We start from the raw sequence: 18,072 nt of genomic DNA, 5'->3' as shown, positions 1-18,072 counted from the left end.
CTGGAGTGTCAGATAGCCTATGTATTTTCGTCAAGGAGAGCATAACGTAAACACCCTGTGTTGCTGGTAAAATTTAAGCGCAGGATAGGATTAGTTCTCAGGCAGTTCATCGGGCAGTAGCATATGTAGGGGTCCTGTCTCCTAATTTCCCGGCTCTGGCTCCTTCTCCAGGGGGCGCTATTGCGCTTGGCGGCTCAGAAAACAAAATCGTCCATTGAGTCGCATTTAAGTCTTGGGCCGTTTTTGGTCTTATTGATGACATATGTTTACTAACGTTATAATCGTTTATTTGTAATAAATTCCGGAATCGGCGCCTCCGTCATACAAGTACAAGCATGACCGAGGACCCTCTAAAATGATTTTATGAAACGCCACAAGCCTTTAAACACAAGTAACTGTGATTAGTCTGCTTTTAGAAGCGATGAAAAAAGTAACACGTACCATGTGAGAAGGTTGCCGCTGATGAGGCGGTAGTCGGAAATAACAATACAGTGAATAAGAGTATAAATATTATAAAATAAAAATATATTGTTTAGTCCAGTTGTTTCTGACTAATTATTTACAACCATCGGTCCACTTAATTCCTCGCTTATTTCAGTAATTGATTTCATGCCGACCGCAATTCTACCCTTCTATTTCTATTATGTTTAGAAGTTATTATGCTTTGCCCGATAACACAACAAAACCACGTTGTCAAAAAAACTCAACAAAGAAATAAATAATATAAATAAAAAAATGTGAATTTAAAATAAACGTTTTACAAAAGAAACCGAAAGTTATGTTTTCACACCGGCGAAGTTCGGGGCAGCCCTGTCACGCTTCAGACATGGCGACGCAGATGGCGGTAAATTCAGGTATTAATTGATATATTCTATGTTTTAAACATACTTCATGTTTTTCTACAGTACAGAGTATTCAATAATGCACTAGCCATTTAAACTAATGTAATTCAACAGATTTAAAGTACAAATACTTAGTCAGCTCTCCACGTTACCTTCATTAGTAAATATGCTTAAAGTGTGTAGCTATATATGCGTCACACTACGTTCATTATTATCTATCCACAATATTGCTATTGTTAATATTATTATTATTATTATTATTATAGAAAATATTGCGGTTAGACCATCATGTCTGTGTGACTAGACAGAGCAGTTTATTTGAAACATTAATGTCTCTTAAGACTACCTTATGAAGACGGTCTTTACTTGTAAATAAGGTTAAGAAAAAGGCCAAGATGTGTCATTTAAGTTTAAAATGCTCATTTAAAAATGAAGTCTAAGGTGGTTTTATTATATAGTTACTAGTCTTTTTTTGCGGCATTACATCTATTTAGCATTTTTTTTAAATTTTTTTACTCCCAGTCATCATGTACTGTCGATTGTACTTAGCCTAATGATTCTCAGTGAATGTTGATATCCATGCTTCATATGTATGTTTTGACAGCCTACTGTGTTAACGATCATGCAATAATCAGTCACCACATTTCAACTCAAAAAAAGTTGCACTAAAGACATTTTGTGACTACAAATTATTATTACAAATTAAACAGGAATTACCAATTCAGATTTAACCATGTAGTTTAAAACAGCCCACCACACTACTTTCCGATTGGTAATGTGTATACAGACATAATTTATTATATAAATATTTTGTGACATATTGTGAATCTGTTTGCAGGAGCCAGTCTGTGGGGCCCACTGAAGGAGCTCTGGGAAGCTGTAGAGGGGGCCATATGGAGACGACAGTCAGAAAGTGTTCATCTTTTAGATCTGCAGTTGAAGAAACACAAACCCTCCTTCCTCACCCTCTTCAAAAACCCAGTAGGTTTCACTTTCTATAGATTCAAAATATTACATGTAGAAAACTGTAATTGTACTGTAATTAAGTTTGGTGTATTACTTGTAAAATGGTTCAGAGTTTCAAAATGCATTCTTTGTTGTAAAATACGGTGTATATATATATATTTTTTTGCAAAACAGATGAAGAGTGCAGAACAGAGAGAGAAGGTACGGAAAGCCAGCACAGAAGGCATTGCTATTCAGGGCCAGCAGGGTGTACGACTACTTCCTGAGCAGCTTATCTCAGAAGCCTTCATCCTTAGTGACCTATTTGACCTGGGAGAACTAGCTGCCCTTGAACTGCTGTTGGCAGGTACACACACTGCACATACACATACACATACTACTACATACTAATGAATTGCACATTCATACTGTATCCTTCATACTGTATCATTGCAGTAAATTTACTATGCAATAATGTGATCTTTATGTTTGTAGGAGAGCATCAGCAGCCTCACTTCCCCGGTCTGACTCGAGGCCTGGTAACTGTGCTCCTTTACTGGGATGGCAAACGCTGTGTGGCCAACTCCCTCCGGTCGCTCATCCAGTCCAGACACGGGAAGACTTTCACGCTCGACTTGAGGTTTGTTGCTTTTCCTTCATGCAACAAGATCTAGCTCATTCTCCCATGCTTCTTTCCTTTTTAGGAAACATTTTATCCAAGATTATTGATTGCACACTTCGACAACTCCCAGGATAATGGAAATTTGAACCTGCAAGCTATTTTATAGACCACATGTAATCTAAATTGAAATCCTTGACTGCCTCTGTAGTTGTTAGCAACCACCTTTTTCAAGACATGTAAAAAGTTGATGATGTAAATGATGTAAAAACATGTAAAAGGTTAAAAAAAACAATCTTTTGTGTTATTGTCTAAGATTTGTGGATTTTTAATGTAATTCTTTGGTGTTATGTTTTCTTTCCTTGTAGTCCTGAATTGGTGAATCTCACTACACGGTTCACAGATGAGCTGATGGCTCAGGGTTTAACCAAACAAATCTTGAACTTGATCTCAGATATCAGTGTGACCCGTGAGTTGGAGAGGCTTCAGAAAGAGCGGGGCCTTGGCAATGAGAAACACAGAAAAGAGGTAAAGCATCCTGTGCGAATTGATGATCATTATACATATGCCAATTATATAAATGGACAATTTAGTGTAACTGTTATTCATATGTCACAGGTATCCGACCTCATCAAAGAGTGCCGACAGTCACTAGCAGAGTGTTTGTTTGCATGGACATGCCAGTCACCTCTAAGCAAAGAGGACACTCTGACCCTCATCGGTCACTTGGAGACGGTGACAGCCGAAGCTGATGGCTCATTGGATAGCGTTAACCTTGCTTTAGTCATGGCGTTGCTTTATTGCCTGGATGTTAGTTTTCTGGAGCAAGGAACAGAGGATAGAGAAGGTATTCATGCTTTATTGTGACCATCTTTGGTAGCTGTAAATGCTTTATTATGATCCACACTCATATAAGTATGATTAATAGAAAATATAGGTTGTTTATTTCCTAGTTGAGTAGGAAATACTGTTTTCACAAACCCTTTTTTTGTGTGTTCATTAGACTTGCTCCAGGCCTTGCCTCTACTGACGGAGAAGCAGTATGTGGCAGCGGTGCACAGTCGGCTGGTGGAGGGTCAGGCCTGGAAGCTTCCTGGACTGCAGGCAGTGGTGCAGCTGGCCTGGGCTCTGTCTCTGAGGGCCGTGTCACAGCTTCCGCAGGGCGCAGGTATCTTGCCTTTCATAGCTCAGGCTATTGTTAATTTCAAAATCAATTTTATTTTAGCTCTCAGGATGCGTCATAACTAAGTACTGTCTTTGCATGATTTCTGTATGCTGTATATACAATAGTTTGTTATAGTAGATGCAAATAGCAGCTAAACCCCGGAAATGCATGAAAATGTGTAAAATGACTTTTTTTTTTTATGACTTTATAATCTCTCCTATTTTTGTTCATTTTCTTTTCAGCTCTGGTGGAGTTCACCGAGGCAGATGAGGCTCTGGCAGACCAGGCGCTGTTGGGAGGTGTCTTCCTCTTCCTGACAGAGGGCATCCTAGGAAGCGATGGCTTCAGCCAAGAAGAATTCTACACCCGCCGACTGCATTCCCTCATTACAGATTTCCTGGCTCTTATGCCAATGAAGGTGCGAGAAGAACTGCTTTTTTTCAGGATTTTTTGATGAATAGAAAGTTCAAAAGAACAGCATTTATTTGAAATAGAAATCTTTTGTAACATTATAAATGACTTTACTCTCACTTTTGATTGATTAAATTCATCCTTATTTCTCTGTAAAAGATTATAATAATGTTACTGAGTGTATATGGAGATAAGTTAAGTGAAGAGTGTTATTTGTAGGTGAAGCAGTTGCGTAACCGTGCCGATGAGGACGCTCGGCTGATCCACATGGCTCTGCAGATGGGCAGCGAGCCGCCATCATCTCTACGCAAGGACCTGGACCACCTCATGATACTTGTGAGCTTCCCTTTACATTTATCACATACTACAGACATTATCATTGAAAATCTCTGTAAAGCCAGGAAATGACTTGCATCTTCACATATTGCTCCTAAAATTTAATTCATGTTATTCATGTTAATAGGTTATAGCGTTGTCACTCAACAGCACTTTTAAAATGTTGTAATTAATGCTGAAGAATGGTGTGTGTGTTTTGTTTTTTTGTTTCAGATTGGAGAATTTTACAGTAAAGATCCATTTGAACTTGAGCTGGCCCTGGAGTTCTGGTGTCCATCAGAGTCTCTTCAACACACTTCACTCACTGGATCTTTTCTTGGAGTACCTCTCCAAAGACCCCCTCACAAACAGGTGCGAGAAGAAACCTCATTCTTTCTAAACCTTGTTAAAAATGTATTTTTATAGAAAAAAGTGCTCATCCTACAATATACACTTACTAAATACATTTAAAGGGTTATGTGAAATGGTTATTAACTATGTGGCTTGGTTAATGAAACATTACTTGTATTCAACTCCACAGGCTATTATTCATCACCACTGCTTTGAATAAAGTGTCAAATTCCAGTGTATATTTGTGTATGTTACCTCAGGTGGTTCTCTCCAAGTTTGTGCGTCAGATGGGTGATCTGCTCCCTGCTACTCTCTACATCCCTTACTTGCGTATGCTGAAAGGGCTTGCTAATGGTCCTCAGTGTTCCCACTACTGCTTTAGTCTGCTTAAAACCAATGGAGCTCCACACGGTAACTACACCCTCAGATCTTAAAAGAGAATGGTGTGATATGAGTGCTGTGGTAAGAGTCGTGTGCACTACCATATAAGTTTGTTTATATGACTGTTTAAGGAGAGAACCGGCAGGCTGGAGTGTCGGGCAGTGTTGTGTCATGGGAGCACTTTTTCCATTCTCTCATGCTCTACCATGAGAACCTGCGACGAGATGTGCCCAGTGCCGACAGCACACAGTACCGCCACCCACCCATCAGAGGCATCACTCAGAGAGAGCTAGAAGGCCTCACAGCGTTCCTGCAGCTGCTTACCACTATCATCACCTGGGTATAGAACACAAACATCACAATATAATGACTGATTGAACAGTTTCAATTCTAAATTGAAATGTGTAAAATAAGTCTTTTAATTTCAGCAAGTATACATTTCATTAAGCTTTATTGTACATCAATATTATATTGGCTATCACTCACCCTGCTTTCTAGATATCGACCAGTTAATTTATTAATACATTTTTTGTAGATGAGTGAACATTTTGACTAAGTATTATTTGTAGCATACCTCTCTTCCTGATGGTGTCACCATCTGAAGATTAGTTTATGAAAATGATTGGCCTGTTTCACTTTCATTTCAAAGCAAAAAAAAAACATTGAAATTGAAATATTCCGAAATGAATCAACATTAAATCGAATTGAATATGAATCATAATTTGTGAGTCAGAATCAAATAAGGGAACCAGTGCTAATGGTCAGCCCACATCACATCATCAAGGAGATGAAATTGCTTTTAGTATATCAGTGTTCAAATATGTCCTTATATTTTTCAGAGTGAGAATGCGCGTCTGGCTCTTTGTGAACACCCTCAATGGACGCCTGTGGTGGTGATGCTGGGATTGCTGCAGTGCAGCGTTCAGCCTGTGCTGAAAGCTCAAATATTGCATGTTCTTGCTGCCTTTGGCAAATCTCCTGAGATCGCTGCCTCCCTCTGGCAATCACTGGAGTACACACAGGTTGACTAAAACTTCATCCTATAATGCCAAACTGACCTACAATAGAAGAGCAATGTTGAAATTTAATTCTGTACTAACTTCAATAGAAACAGTGTGGATTTCCCACTTATGTGCATTTTCAGTTGATCTGACTTTAATATGTTATTGATCATTGTTGTACTTTTCCCTCTCAGATCCTGCAGACAGTGAAAGTCCCTGGTCAGAGACAGGCTGCTGGGATTGAGGTTAACTGTGTTTCTTGTTGCATATACTGGTGGTGTTAGGGCTGCATGATTTAGGGGAGAAAAAGTCTTTGTGATTTTTCTGAAAACAATTGTAATTTTTATTTTTGTGAAGATTTAATAAAAAAATAATTGTTATAAATTTTATTGTTATTTTTAAAGCTCTATATTTGCTGTGATTATTTGTATATATAGAGCATATATGTCCTTTTATTTTGGCACTAATTTAATTTTTCTCTAACAGGTGGAGCTGAATGAGATTGAATCGAGCTGTGAGGAGTATCCTCTCACAAGGGCCTTTTGTCATCTGATCAGCACTCTGGTAGAGAGTGCACTTCCAGTGAATCTTGGAGCAGGACTGCGTGCACCAGGCTTTCAGCCTTATCTTGACTTCCTGCGTGACTCTGTGTTTCTGGCCTTCCCCACACGTGCCTACCGGCGGCCAGCAGAAAAGGTTTGCTGGGGCCTGTTAGACTTTAACATGTTTCTTATCTCAGTCTCGCCTCCATTTATGGTTGTGCATCTTTATTGACTGTTTTTATTTTACTGTCTGTAGTGGGAGGTTGCTGAGGCAGTGCTAGAGGTGTTTCACAAACTTCTGAGAGAATATGAGCCGCAGCCAGCAGACTTCCTGATAGAAATAGTGGAACTTCAGGGAGAGCAAGTGCCGGCCCATAAGCCCCCGGGACACAGTCTAATGTTCCACCTGCTGAATGACTCGCCCACCCTCTCTCTCTGCCTCAGCCTGCTGGAGGAGGGTGCTCGCCAGCTAGACACCTACGCCCCCTTTCCTGGTCAGTATGAGAGGCCTGCTCTGTATTTTTTTTATCCTGTTTTATTTGTTATTGAAACTTTTAAAACAACTCTCATTAAAATTCTTTAAAACAGTATATAATGCTAAATGGATCAGTTGTTAGGGATATATTGAAAATGTGGCAGATACCGATAAGCTGATAATTCTGTACTATTTTGTACAAAAAATAAACTAATACTAATAAAAATACTATTTTTGTTTAAAAATAAAATCAAAATATTATAATTTATAGTGTGAAAAATGGGTGATTATTTTAAGGTTGAATTATTTTGGATTTTAACGGTTGCATTTAAGTCAGTGTTAGATGATGGCAAAGGTAATCTAAATGTAAAAATATTGGCTGATATATATCCAATATTGACCATTACCATATAACCAATATGAAACTGTTATATCACTATTTAATATATGAAAACAAACTACTGTTCACAAGCTTGAGGTCATTAAGTTTAAGAAAAAAAAATCTTATTATTAATATTAATACTTTTGTTTATTTAGGGAGCATGAAATTGATTAAAAGTGACAGTAAAGAATTTTTTCATGTTACAAAAGATTTCTATTTCAAATAAATTGTTCTTTTGAACTTTATATTCATCATAGAATCCTGAAAAAATGTAGCACAAAAATATTAATTAGCTATTAATAGGAAGTGTTTCTTGAGCTGCAGATCAGCATATTAGAATGATTTCTGAAGGATCATGTGACACTGAAGACTGGAGTAATGATGCTGTAAATTCAGCTTTGCATCACAGAAATAAATTACATTTAAAATATATTAAAAAGAAAACAGTCATTTTAAATTGTAATAATATTATTACATGTAATATTATTAGTGTTTTTACTGTATGTTTGAACAAATAAATGCAGCCTTGATAAGCATAAGAGACTTCTTTCAAAAATATTAAACATTTGAATGGTAGTGTATGTATTTATAATTGTTTGACGTTTCTGTTTGGCTTTTAAGTTAATGTAATTATTTTTATTATTATTTAGTTATTAACTTTATATGTAATATCATTTTTTGGCAAATTAATTGAGACTAAATGCTGAATGATACATTTCTGGATATGGATCAGTTTGTGTGTATTTGTTGATTACATTATGCTGGTGCCGTTATTGTAGGTAAAAAGCAGTTGGAGTCGGCAGTGCTACACTGTCTGTGTTTGTTGGAGCTGGCTCTGCAGAAGGAGGTGACCTTTATGGATCTGCTAAGAGAAAGTCAGATATCGCTACTTGTCTCTCCTGTGGAACAGCTCCTGCAGGGTGTCAGTGCTCAGAGCAGACGGGCTGATCACATCACCAACATTGCCAGGTCTCCTTCTTCCTTATATATACAAATCTGCCATATATTGTTCTCAGCAAAATCATTTCCCCCCAAATCATGTCAGGAATGCTTTGTGTGTCTGATTAAGCAATACATGGGCTGATTTGACTTGTTTGGCCTTCACAGGTACCTGTACCACAGCAGCTCGAACCCTGATGCTGCTTTCCAGAGTGCCAAGATTCTGCGCCGTATCGCACGCTATCCAAACATCCAGGCCAGACTGGTTGGAGACTTCACACATGATCAGGTAAGAGACCTCACATTGTCTATTGTTAATACAATTAATTGGGGTTGCTTTAAATATGAAAAAAACTGTTTTGTAATGAGCAGACGGTGAGTGAGAAGTTGATGGCTGGTTTTGTGGAGTGTCTGGACAGTGAGGAAGCTCAGGAGGGAGTACCCGCAGATGGTGAGTCCTTATCCTGAGCATGGCCAAATATCATCTATAAATGGTTTAAAGCAGCATTTACGAATAATTTTTCTCTTTGTTCAGACTCAGACCCTGAGAAACGGGCGGCCAGGATTCGTCATGAAACCAAGATCCACATCCTGAACCTTCTGATCACCTCTCTGGAGTTAAAGGGCCCCAATCTGGGCTTGTATCTGCTGGGCTATGAAGTGAAGAAGCCAGTTTCCTCCACTAACCTGCAGGACCCAGGTAAGATCTCAGCTTGACTCAAAATCAGATTTAGGACTCTTATTTGTACCATGCTATGCCTGAAACAGTTTGGTCTATATGTCAATAAGGTGTTCTTGGCTGTCCACGGAGCTGCCTGCATGCGATCCTCAGTCTGCTCCAGAGGGGCAGCGAGTGGCGCACTGGACCTGTACTCACCAAACAGGCCCCTCAACTAGCTGAACTCTGTTACCAGGTACACACAGTTTAACTAATTTATATTCAGACATTGTGATGCCCTTTGTCATGTTAAAGTATTTATTTTGTGTCTCTGTGTGTGTTTGTGTACATACCAGGTGATCTATCAGCTGTGTGCCTGTCCTGACACTTCTGGGCCCACCATGCGTTACCTCAGGACCAGTCAGGACTTCCTGTTCTCTCATCTGCAGCACCTGCCTTTCGTTCTACCAGGTATGCTGCCTGTCTGCGCTCTTTGTTTTGAGTTTTACAGACTAGTGTGTCCATAACATCTAGTGGGAGATGTTTCTGAAGCCGCAGATCAGCATATTAGAACGTTTTCTGAAAGATCAGTGACACTGAAGAGTGATGGCCTCTGAAAATTCAGCTTTGCCATTACAAGAATAAATACATTTTAAAATATATTAAAATAGAAAATGCTTATTTTAAATTATACTTATATTTCACACAATATTAAAGTTTTTACTGTATTTTTGACCAAATAAATGCAGCCTTGGTGGACATAAGACACACACAACTAGAACAACTATAATCACCCAAAAAAAAAAGAAGAAATTCCAGACTTTTAAATGTTAGTGTAATATCCATACTGATATTGTGTGTGATTTGCATCTGATTTGCAACGCACTAATCATAATTTCACATACTATTTAGGAAGGATAGCATGCAAATTAGGATCCCTCTGATTGATTCCGTCTTTATGTCCCACAGAGAATGAGATCGCTGCTCTGTCTCAGATGTCCTGGCTGATGAAGACTGCAGCCATTGAGCTCAGAGTGACCTCACTGAACCGTCAGCGCTCTCACACACAGAGACTGCTCAACCTCCTCCTCGATGACCAGCCACACACATTACATGCCGGTAATACACACACCCAGATTTCCTCACGATGACCAGCCAGCCACATTGAAGTAAATGCAATTGAATCTGTTTTGTAGCAGATGGAGAGACAGGCATGGAAGAGGAGAGTAGATCAGTCAGTGGTTTTCTGCATTTTGGCACCGTCTCCAAAGGTAAGAGAATGTCTGGTTACGTTGCAGTCTGTTCTGACGCTTTAGATAGAAAGGAGCCATCTGATTTTGAATATAATTAGTTAATCATCCATTGCTCTTTTAGTACGCAGGAGGCTGCTGAGTGTTTTGGATGCCATAGACTTCAGTCAGGAGGCCCCGGAGCTTCTGCAGCTGGACTTCTTTGAGCGTGCTCAGATTGAACAGGTCATCACCAACTGTGAACACGTCAATGAGCAGGGACACACGGTCTGCAACGTCAAGGTATGAGGATGGCTCACTGTTCTCCTGCATTCGTTAGACCTTATATTGTCATTTATTTATTATAAGAATATACAATTAATATTTTCATGGTTTCATCATGTTTTTAGTTGCTCCATCGAGTTTTAGTTGCAGAGATCAATGCACTGCAGGGCATGGCGGCCATTGGGCAAAGACCACTGCTGTTGGAGGTGAGTGTGTCTCTGATATTTGCAGGCAAGCATTACAATTTTTTTTTTTCATGGTGCTGATTGTTTTGATTGTGGATATATATATATATATATATATAAGTTTACTTTGGCTTTGCAGTTTAAACTATTCATAACAATTTTATGCAATATATACTAATTTACAAAAATGTGTTTCCTGGTGCTGATTGTCTTTTTGTTATCAGGAGGTGAACTCAATCCTGCAGCAGGTGGTGGAGAGGAACCGCGTGCGGTGTAGTCTCAGTGCCAAGCGTCACGCTCTGCAGAGCTGGAGGAGTCTGGTGGAGACCATCCTCACGGCCTGTCCTTCAGAGCTCATCCCAGCCGACCAGCGCCAGCTGATCATCAGAGACCTGCTGCTGGATCTGCACGACAAGGCAGGAAAACTTATGAGGAGGAGGAAGATGCTTTTATTTCAACGAGGAACAGCAGTTTGACTTGCTTCTCTCTTTCGTCTAGGTGTTATCAGAAGATGCTGCTGGTGAATTAATGCCAATTGTAGCTGGGGCAGTCTTCACATTAACAGCACAACTCAGCCAATCGGTGCTGTCTGAGCAGCAGGGGGCGGGGCCAGAGGGTGGATCTGGATCAGGATTTGCTTCAATCGCTAACTCCGCCCTCCACCTCATCCTAAGGAAGCTACTGGATTTTATCTTGTGCACAGGTTAGAAGGGTTGCATTTTCAGGGTTGACTAATCAGCTAACCCAGGTAAATTAATTCCACCATGTTAGAGGCTAAATGGTTAAGCTTCTTGTTTTACTCCCTGGTGTTTGTTTACATCAAGGTGGAGGATTCCAGCGTCTACGGGCTCACCTTTATGGCGCTCTGCTCTATTACTTGCAAATCGCCCAGAAACCTGAGGAGCCAGAGACACTCCAGACAGGTATAGAAATACGGTTATGACAAAGCAAGGGCAAAATGTTATTTTATTCACATACACATACTTTCCTAGACAGCATTTTGGGAATTTTAAGCCTTCATTTTGCAATCTAATTTTAGAAAGGTTTTGCCAACATTGCTCATACCTTTCATGGATATATCCTAGAATGTTTAATAATATTTTACTATTTGATTGCATATAATGTTTAGGATTAAAATTAGGGGTGTCAAAGTTAACGTGTTAATGCAAAATCATTTTAACGGCACTTATAAATTTTAACAGCACTAATAAATTTTATTAACGCATGATTAACGCAGCGCACATTTTCTGTTTGACCCGTGGCCTAGCCCGTTGCTGGAGAAATGGAGATGCACAGTGTTGCCAACTTAGCGACATTGCATACTTTTTTTCCCTTCAAGAAAGCGCCCAAACCTTATTTAGTTTCTTTAGACTCGCTGTTACTGCCACGCGAGCGCAAGGTCTTGCTTTCCCAGCACGCGCACACTTCTCTCTCTCTCTCTCTCTCTCTCTCCATCAGCTCTGTTCAGCGAGCTGCGGAGAGGAGCAACGCTTTCAGTTAAACACAGATATTATGTTGCTTCTCTAATTTGACATGCAAGTATAGCCGAAATCACATCACAGCTATTGTCTTTATCTTGTGTATTTGATTTCATCAGACGACAGCTCGATTATCAGGATTTTTGTGCAGATTAACATCTTGGAAAGGAGAGCTGGTTATGTAATCTTAAGGGGTCGCGTTTCAATCACTATTTCATATTCATTTCGTTGTCTGACAACAGAAACAGTAAAATATATCAATGAAAACAGTTTTATTGAGAGTTTAGCTGCATCAAAATACAGTATGTGGCACAGAGAGGCAAACAAATGTAAAAATAAATAATAAATGTACATTTTGCTTGTTCAGAAGAAGTGAGCTGCCCTGTCATGCAAAAATGTAAACAGGTTTGTGTCAGTAAATTGCTCAGTGCAAAGAAAGAGAAGTAATGGGAACCTGGAATTTCTTTTTTCATGTGTCTAATAGACATGAACAAGTTATTTGAAAAACATCTATGACCTTTGAAGCATGTCCAGTCCTCATGCTCTATGTTGACTATGGTTTCAATAATAATAAACATACATTTGCATAAAGTATCCATATTTGTCCATGCCCATGTTGATTAGAGTATTAAAAAGTTGAAAAGTATTAATTTAAGGTATATTTAGTAAAAATAAAAATTAACCGCGAGTTAACTCATGACAGTCATGCGATTTAAATATTTTAATCGATTGACAGCCCTAATTAAAATACATATAGTAAATATCTGAAAATCTAATACACATTTTATATATATTTTATTTATATATAAAATTAAAAGTGCAGATATATTTCATAGCTGTATCCCAGAATGTATAATAATACTTCACTAATTTGAGTGAATATAATTTTTAATCATATATATATATATATATATATATATATATATATATATATATGTATATGTGTATGTGTATGTGTATATATCTGTGTGTGTATTACATTATTGTATCATTTATAACAATTATATTTATTTAAAAAATTATTAAAATGTTTGAAAATTAAATAATATAAATTAATTAATTTTAATATACTCACTGTCTTTTGTTTGATTTATTTTGGAGACTTATGTAAGGAGACTCTTTTAAGGAGTGATTGTTCACAACATATCTGCCTATGAAAAGCATGTAGGCTTTAAATACTGTTGAAATTATATAACATAACATAAAAATAATATGCAAATATTCTAATACTGAATTTACAGGTACCTCCATGTGGGAGCGTTTGACTGCCCCTGAAGATTGTTTCTCCAAGCTGCAGAGAGAGAACCTGGCTATCATCGAGAGCTACGGCACTGCGCTCATGGAGGTGGTGTGCAGAGACGCTTGTGACGGCCATGAGATTGGCAGGGTAAGAGCAAACAAGTCAACTTCATCTTACTGAGTCATTGAAAAATTAGTTATTGAATCGAGGGCATCATATTTTTCCAGATGCTGGCTCTGGCCGTGTTGGACCGGGTGTTGTCTATAGACAGACAGTGCCAGTGGCTGGTGTACCTGTGTAACAGCGGGTACCTGCGTGTGCTGGTTGAGAGCTTGAGACAGGACGATGCCGCCCTGCAAACTCTGCTCACACCTCAGCCTCCATTGCTCAAACCACTCTACATCTACGAGTCCAAAATGGCGTTGCTGACCCGTGTGGCTAAGACAGCACAGGGTGCAATGGAGCTCCTGCGCTGTGGGCTGGTCGGTCAGCTGGTGGAGTGTCAGGTGTTTCACATGCTCCCTCAAAATGATGCACTCAGGTCTGTACTGTGATCTAGATGGTAAATAAAGATGAAGAAAAATCTCTCACTGTCGTGTCATCTCACTCTCCATATCTCTCTTCCAGAGTGTTTGGGCAGAGAGATCCATCAGGGTTTATTCCTAGTCCTCTAGAGCGATACAGACAGATCCTGCTGCCTACTCTCAGACTGATGCAGGTCATCTTGACCTCCACCACCACGCAGCACCAGCAGGGGGCGGTACAGGTACAAACATACATACAATGTTTCCTTTGAAACAGACTGAATCCAAATTCACAAATCTGCTATATATACTAAACGAGTTTAGCTAGTTATGAAGAAAGTACATACTTGTAGTGCTACATCTTACTGCATACTTAAGTATGTCAGTATTGGGACATAGGTAAAGAAAGTTTATTTACACTATTGTTTTGGGGTCAGCGACATTTTTTTTTTTTCGAAAGGAGTCTCTTGTGTACTTGTGATCAAAAATACATAATTATTGTGAAATATTTCTACAATTGAAAGTAATTATTTTCTATTTGAATATATTTTAAAATGTAACTTATTTATGTGATGGCAAAAAAATCTTTGTGACTTGTCAACTTTTTAAAATATTTTTTACAATTTTTAAAAAAGTGAAATATTTCATGAACAAAAAAAAAAACAAAAAAAAATGAAAGTTTTAAGTTTTATTACTTTTGTCTAAATAAAAAAATAAAATCAATAGATTTTGAAAATCAACAGCGTACAGTTGAAGGGAAGTAATCTGTGTGTGTTGATTTGTAGGTGCTGCAGTGGCTCATTGTTCACTCGGATGTCATTCAGTCCATCCTGCATGGTCAGGACATGAGTATGGGCGCTCTACAGGAGCTCTCTCTCCTCACTGCCATCATCAGCAAGACCGCACTGCCAGGTACAGACACCATAGCTGCTCAAATGCTTTATACACTGATACACTGATGACTAATGCTGTGGATCTCAATTTTTTTATCTTTCAGGAGCTCTGGAGATGGGACAGGAAATCAACAGTGCCGCCCTTATGGAATTACAGGGACACATTGGCAGATTCCAGGTAAAATATAGAAAAAAAAGTATTCAAAAGCTTATTTTTAAAAAGAAGAAAAGAATGCTTATGTGACTATAAATAGTTAAATGCAAGACATCAGACTAATCACAGTTAATTATGATGACATCAGTACTGTTGATTGCAGTTTAAAAGCTGAAATTCTGTAAATATAAGTTAATGTATGACATTTACAAAATGAGTGATCTCCCTCCTTCAGCGTCAATCGTTGTCTCTGCTGGTGCGCCTGGTGGGAACCGATCGCGCTCGCTACCTGAAGCAGATTGAGGAGACCGTCTCCCCTGGTGACCTTGCAGAAAAGAGAGAGGAAATGGAGGTTGCCATGCAACAGGTGTTACTATCTTTAGCTGGAAAACACTACATCACTTTTTAAATCTGCTTGGAGATGCCTGACAAATACAATAATGTGTTATAAAATTAAAACTAAAACCATAAACGTTGTTCCTTGAAAATATATATTAAATATTGAATAAATATTAAAGAGAATATAAAAAAAAAATAAAATGTTCAGCTAGTTGCAAAAACATCATTTGTCATTTTCTAGTACGAGTATGAAATTAACTAAAACTGAAATAAAAATGAATAAGAACTATAGGCATATTTAAGAAAACAAAAAATACTAAAACTGACAAAAATATACTTTTTTTTAAACTTTAATTTTACCTTTAAATTACAATGAAAATGTATATGAATATAAAAAAATTATATCCGGATATAAATAGAAAATAAAAACCAATGAATAAAACTATAATAATATATCTATAATGATAAAATAACATGTCTAAAATTGCTCAAATTATTAAATATTTGATCTCTGGTCATATTATTTGATTTGATATTTGATCAGCTGCATGGTAAAAGAGTGCAAGACTAAAAATCAAAGTGCCCATCATACACTATGATTTTCTGTAAAAGTCTGTCAAGCCTGGCAGACAGGCAACGATTTTTGGCAACTACTGTCAACACCACTAGACTGCAAATCAGGGCACAAATCTGGGTAAAAATTGAGTAGTTTGGTCACACTTTATTTTAAGATTCAATTCTCTCTATTATCAAACCATTAACTATGACTTTTGCCTCTGTAAACTCTTAAATTGCTGCTTATTAATAGTTAGTAAGATAGTTGTTTAGTTTAGGTTTTATGTAGAATATGGTCATTCAGAAAATGTGCTTTATAAGTACTAATAAACAGCCAATGTAAATAATAGGCATGCTAATAAGCAACTAGTTAATAGTGGGAATTGGTCCCTATACCAATATTGGTTACCACCAGTAGTTTATTTCAGCCATGTTTCGCTGATATATGTATCATGTGATTTCTCAGATTTGTGCCAATATTATGGAGTACTGCCAGACGCTACTGCTGCAGAGCTCAGCTGAAGCCCAGTTCACTCTCTGCCTGTTCAGCCCGTCAGCGAGCGAACCAGCAGGTCAGTCTTTGTGATCGTCTAACGCCCGTCTCTGTCTGGCTTCTGTAACCTAACTCTGTATATGATCATGTTGTATCAGATGTGGCCGTTCCCTCTGCGCGGGTGCCCAGTCTGGGATTGGTTCTGCTCCTGCTGAAGAACAGCGCCACTGAATTCTTCCGATATCACGACAGCCACAGACAGAGCCTGAACAAGCTGGAGCGAGTGGAGCAGCTTCCCCCTGAGGAACTGAAGGAGGTATATCTGCCAACACAGAGAACGTAGCAGTAGTACTGCCTAAAATCTGTTTGTTTGATTCAAACGTTCTAATGTAGGATGTTTAACTTTAATGTATCTTTTAATGTGCAAAGCTGTGCCAGGGTCTGGTGTCTGGTTCTGGTGGAGTGGAAAAGATCCCATCAGTGCAGAGAAACGTGCTTGCCAAGCGCCGACTCGTCCAGCTGGTCAACAACCGAGCCAAGCTTCTTGCCCTTTGCTCCTGTATCCTAACACACAAAGATTGCTTGAGAAATCAAGAGATGATCCTGTTTGCTTTTCAAAATTACGTTGTTTTTTTTAGAATTACAGTCTGAATGCTGGAAACAGTTGCGTGTTTTTCCTTGACGTTTCTCTGAAGATATCATTGAGACATGTTTGTTTGTGATTTGGCGCCACCTAGAGTTCTACTTGCTGTACTGCACCCCCACCGACCCCAAAGACTCACTTCTGCCAGGTTACAGAGGTCAGCTCTCTCTTTCTAGCCTTCTTCAAAGCGCAGTCAGATTTGGGTTGTTTTTAACTGCACGAGAGACTCATTAATTGCTTTCTGTGTAGATCCTAGCGGCAGCAGAGGTTTAAGCGTGTCAAGAGTGAGCCAGCAAGATCTTGAACAGGTACTTTGCTTCATGTTCTTTTTTATATTGCTGACTGTTTGGGGTCAGATTTTTTTTTTTTTAAAGAAATTAATACTTTTATGCAATAGATAAAAGTTTGAATTCTGAAGGATCATGTGATACTTGACTGGAGTAATGGCTGCTGAGAATTCAGTTCTGCCATCACAGGAATAAATTACAATTTTAAAATCTTGGTCAGCGTAAGAGATTATTATTTTTTTTTTAAAAAACATTAAAAAAGTCTAGTTTTTGACGCTTCTCTGTGTGTGTGTAGTTGCAGAGTGACGTGGCGAACAGCTTCAATGAACCGTTACAGAGGAAGCTGCTGGAGGTGGAGGGTCTGTATAGCAAAACCCGCTCCCGTCACACCTTTATCCAAGCCCTGACACGCAGGATCCGTGGCCTAGTGCATCACGCCAAAGGCTGAACGCTCACATACCTGTATATTCCCTCAAATAGTGTTAAACATTACTTTTGAATTGAATTAGGTGGCAAATAATTGCTTTTGTGCAGTTTTGAATACTATCAATCAACATGAAATTTTCTTGCTCTGAAGATGTCTGTTTTGGATTTCTGCTTTTTCTAATGTGGTAAATAAATGGTTTTCTAAACAGATGATGGATGTTTCTGTGTATTATTATAATTTTTTTTGGTAAGTATAGTTACTTGAGCAAATAAAGCTGTTTTGTTTCTGGTGATTTGTACAGTGAAGAACAGAGG

The 18,072-nt window shown here is 38.5% G+C and overlaps 1 protein-coding gene across 2 annotated transcripts; it reads left to right on the top strand.

Moving 5' to 3' along the window:
* Positions 1-703: 703 nt before the first annotated feature.
* On the top strand, positions 704-17,967 carry nup205 (nucleoporin 205). Of its 2 annotated transcripts, none has more exons than XM_058750728.1 (41): positions 704-854; positions 1,681-1,823; positions 1,983-2,154; positions 2,283-2,427; positions 2,775-2,934; positions 3,025-3,253; positions 3,410-3,574; positions 3,814-3,989; positions 4,202-4,318; positions 4,532-4,669; positions 4,909-5,059; positions 5,161-5,369; positions 5,869-6,051; positions 6,225-6,275; positions 6,517-6,726; positions 6,829-7,066; positions 8,209-8,398; positions 8,537-8,657; positions 8,741-8,819; positions 8,904-9,068; positions 9,158-9,282; positions 9,383-9,497; positions 9,996-10,145; positions 10,226-10,297; positions 10,401-10,558; positions 10,666-10,746; positions 10,950-11,141; positions 11,224-11,428; positions 11,550-11,648; positions 13,445-13,590; positions 13,671-13,984; positions 14,071-14,209; positions 14,753-14,879; positions 14,965-15,038; positions 15,250-15,381; positions 16,375-16,480; positions 16,560-16,717; positions 16,831-16,960; positions 17,097-17,201; positions 17,294-17,352; positions 17,627-17,967. In XM_058750728.1, exons 1-41 carry the CDS (start codon positions 779-781, stop codon positions 17,777-17,779), a joined length of 5,958 nt encoding a protein of 1,985 aa, XP_058606711.1. In that variant the 5' UTR covers positions 704-778; the 3' UTR covers positions 17,780-17,967. The 2 variants fall into 2 exon arrangements, with proteins under 2 accessions (XP_058606711.1, XP_058606710.1); XM_058750727.1 differs by having other exon boundaries at positions 10,223-10,297.
* Positions 17,968-18,072: the final 105 nt, after the last annotated feature.

The sequence above is a fragment of the Onychostoma macrolepis genome, chromosome 18, assembly GCF_012432095.1.
Source record: "Onychostoma macrolepis isolate SWU-2019 chromosome 18, ASM1243209v1, whole genome shotgun sequence".
Taxonomy (NCBI): Eukaryota; Metazoa; Chordata; class Actinopteri; order Cypriniformes; family Cyprinidae; genus Onychostoma; species Onychostoma macrolepis.
The sequence above is the reverse complement of the archived record's forward strand: the minus strand, read 5'-3'. Positions and strand labels throughout refer to the sequence as shown.

Excerpts from the sequence above, each read along its gene's own strand:
- nup205 (XM_058750727.1), top strand. The coding sequence starts at position 779 with ATGTTTTCACACCGGCGAAGTTCGGGGCAGCCCTGTCACGCTTCAGAC. Across the intron at positions 855-1,680 it reads GCAGATGGCGGTAAATTCAG|GAGCCAGTCTGTGGGGCCCA; the intron begins GTATTAATTGAT and ends ATCTGTTTGCAG. Across the intron at positions 16,718-16,830 it reads CCCCTGAGGAACTGAAGGAG|CTGTGCCAGGGTCTGGTGTC; the intron begins GTATATCTGCCA and ends TAATGTGCAAAG.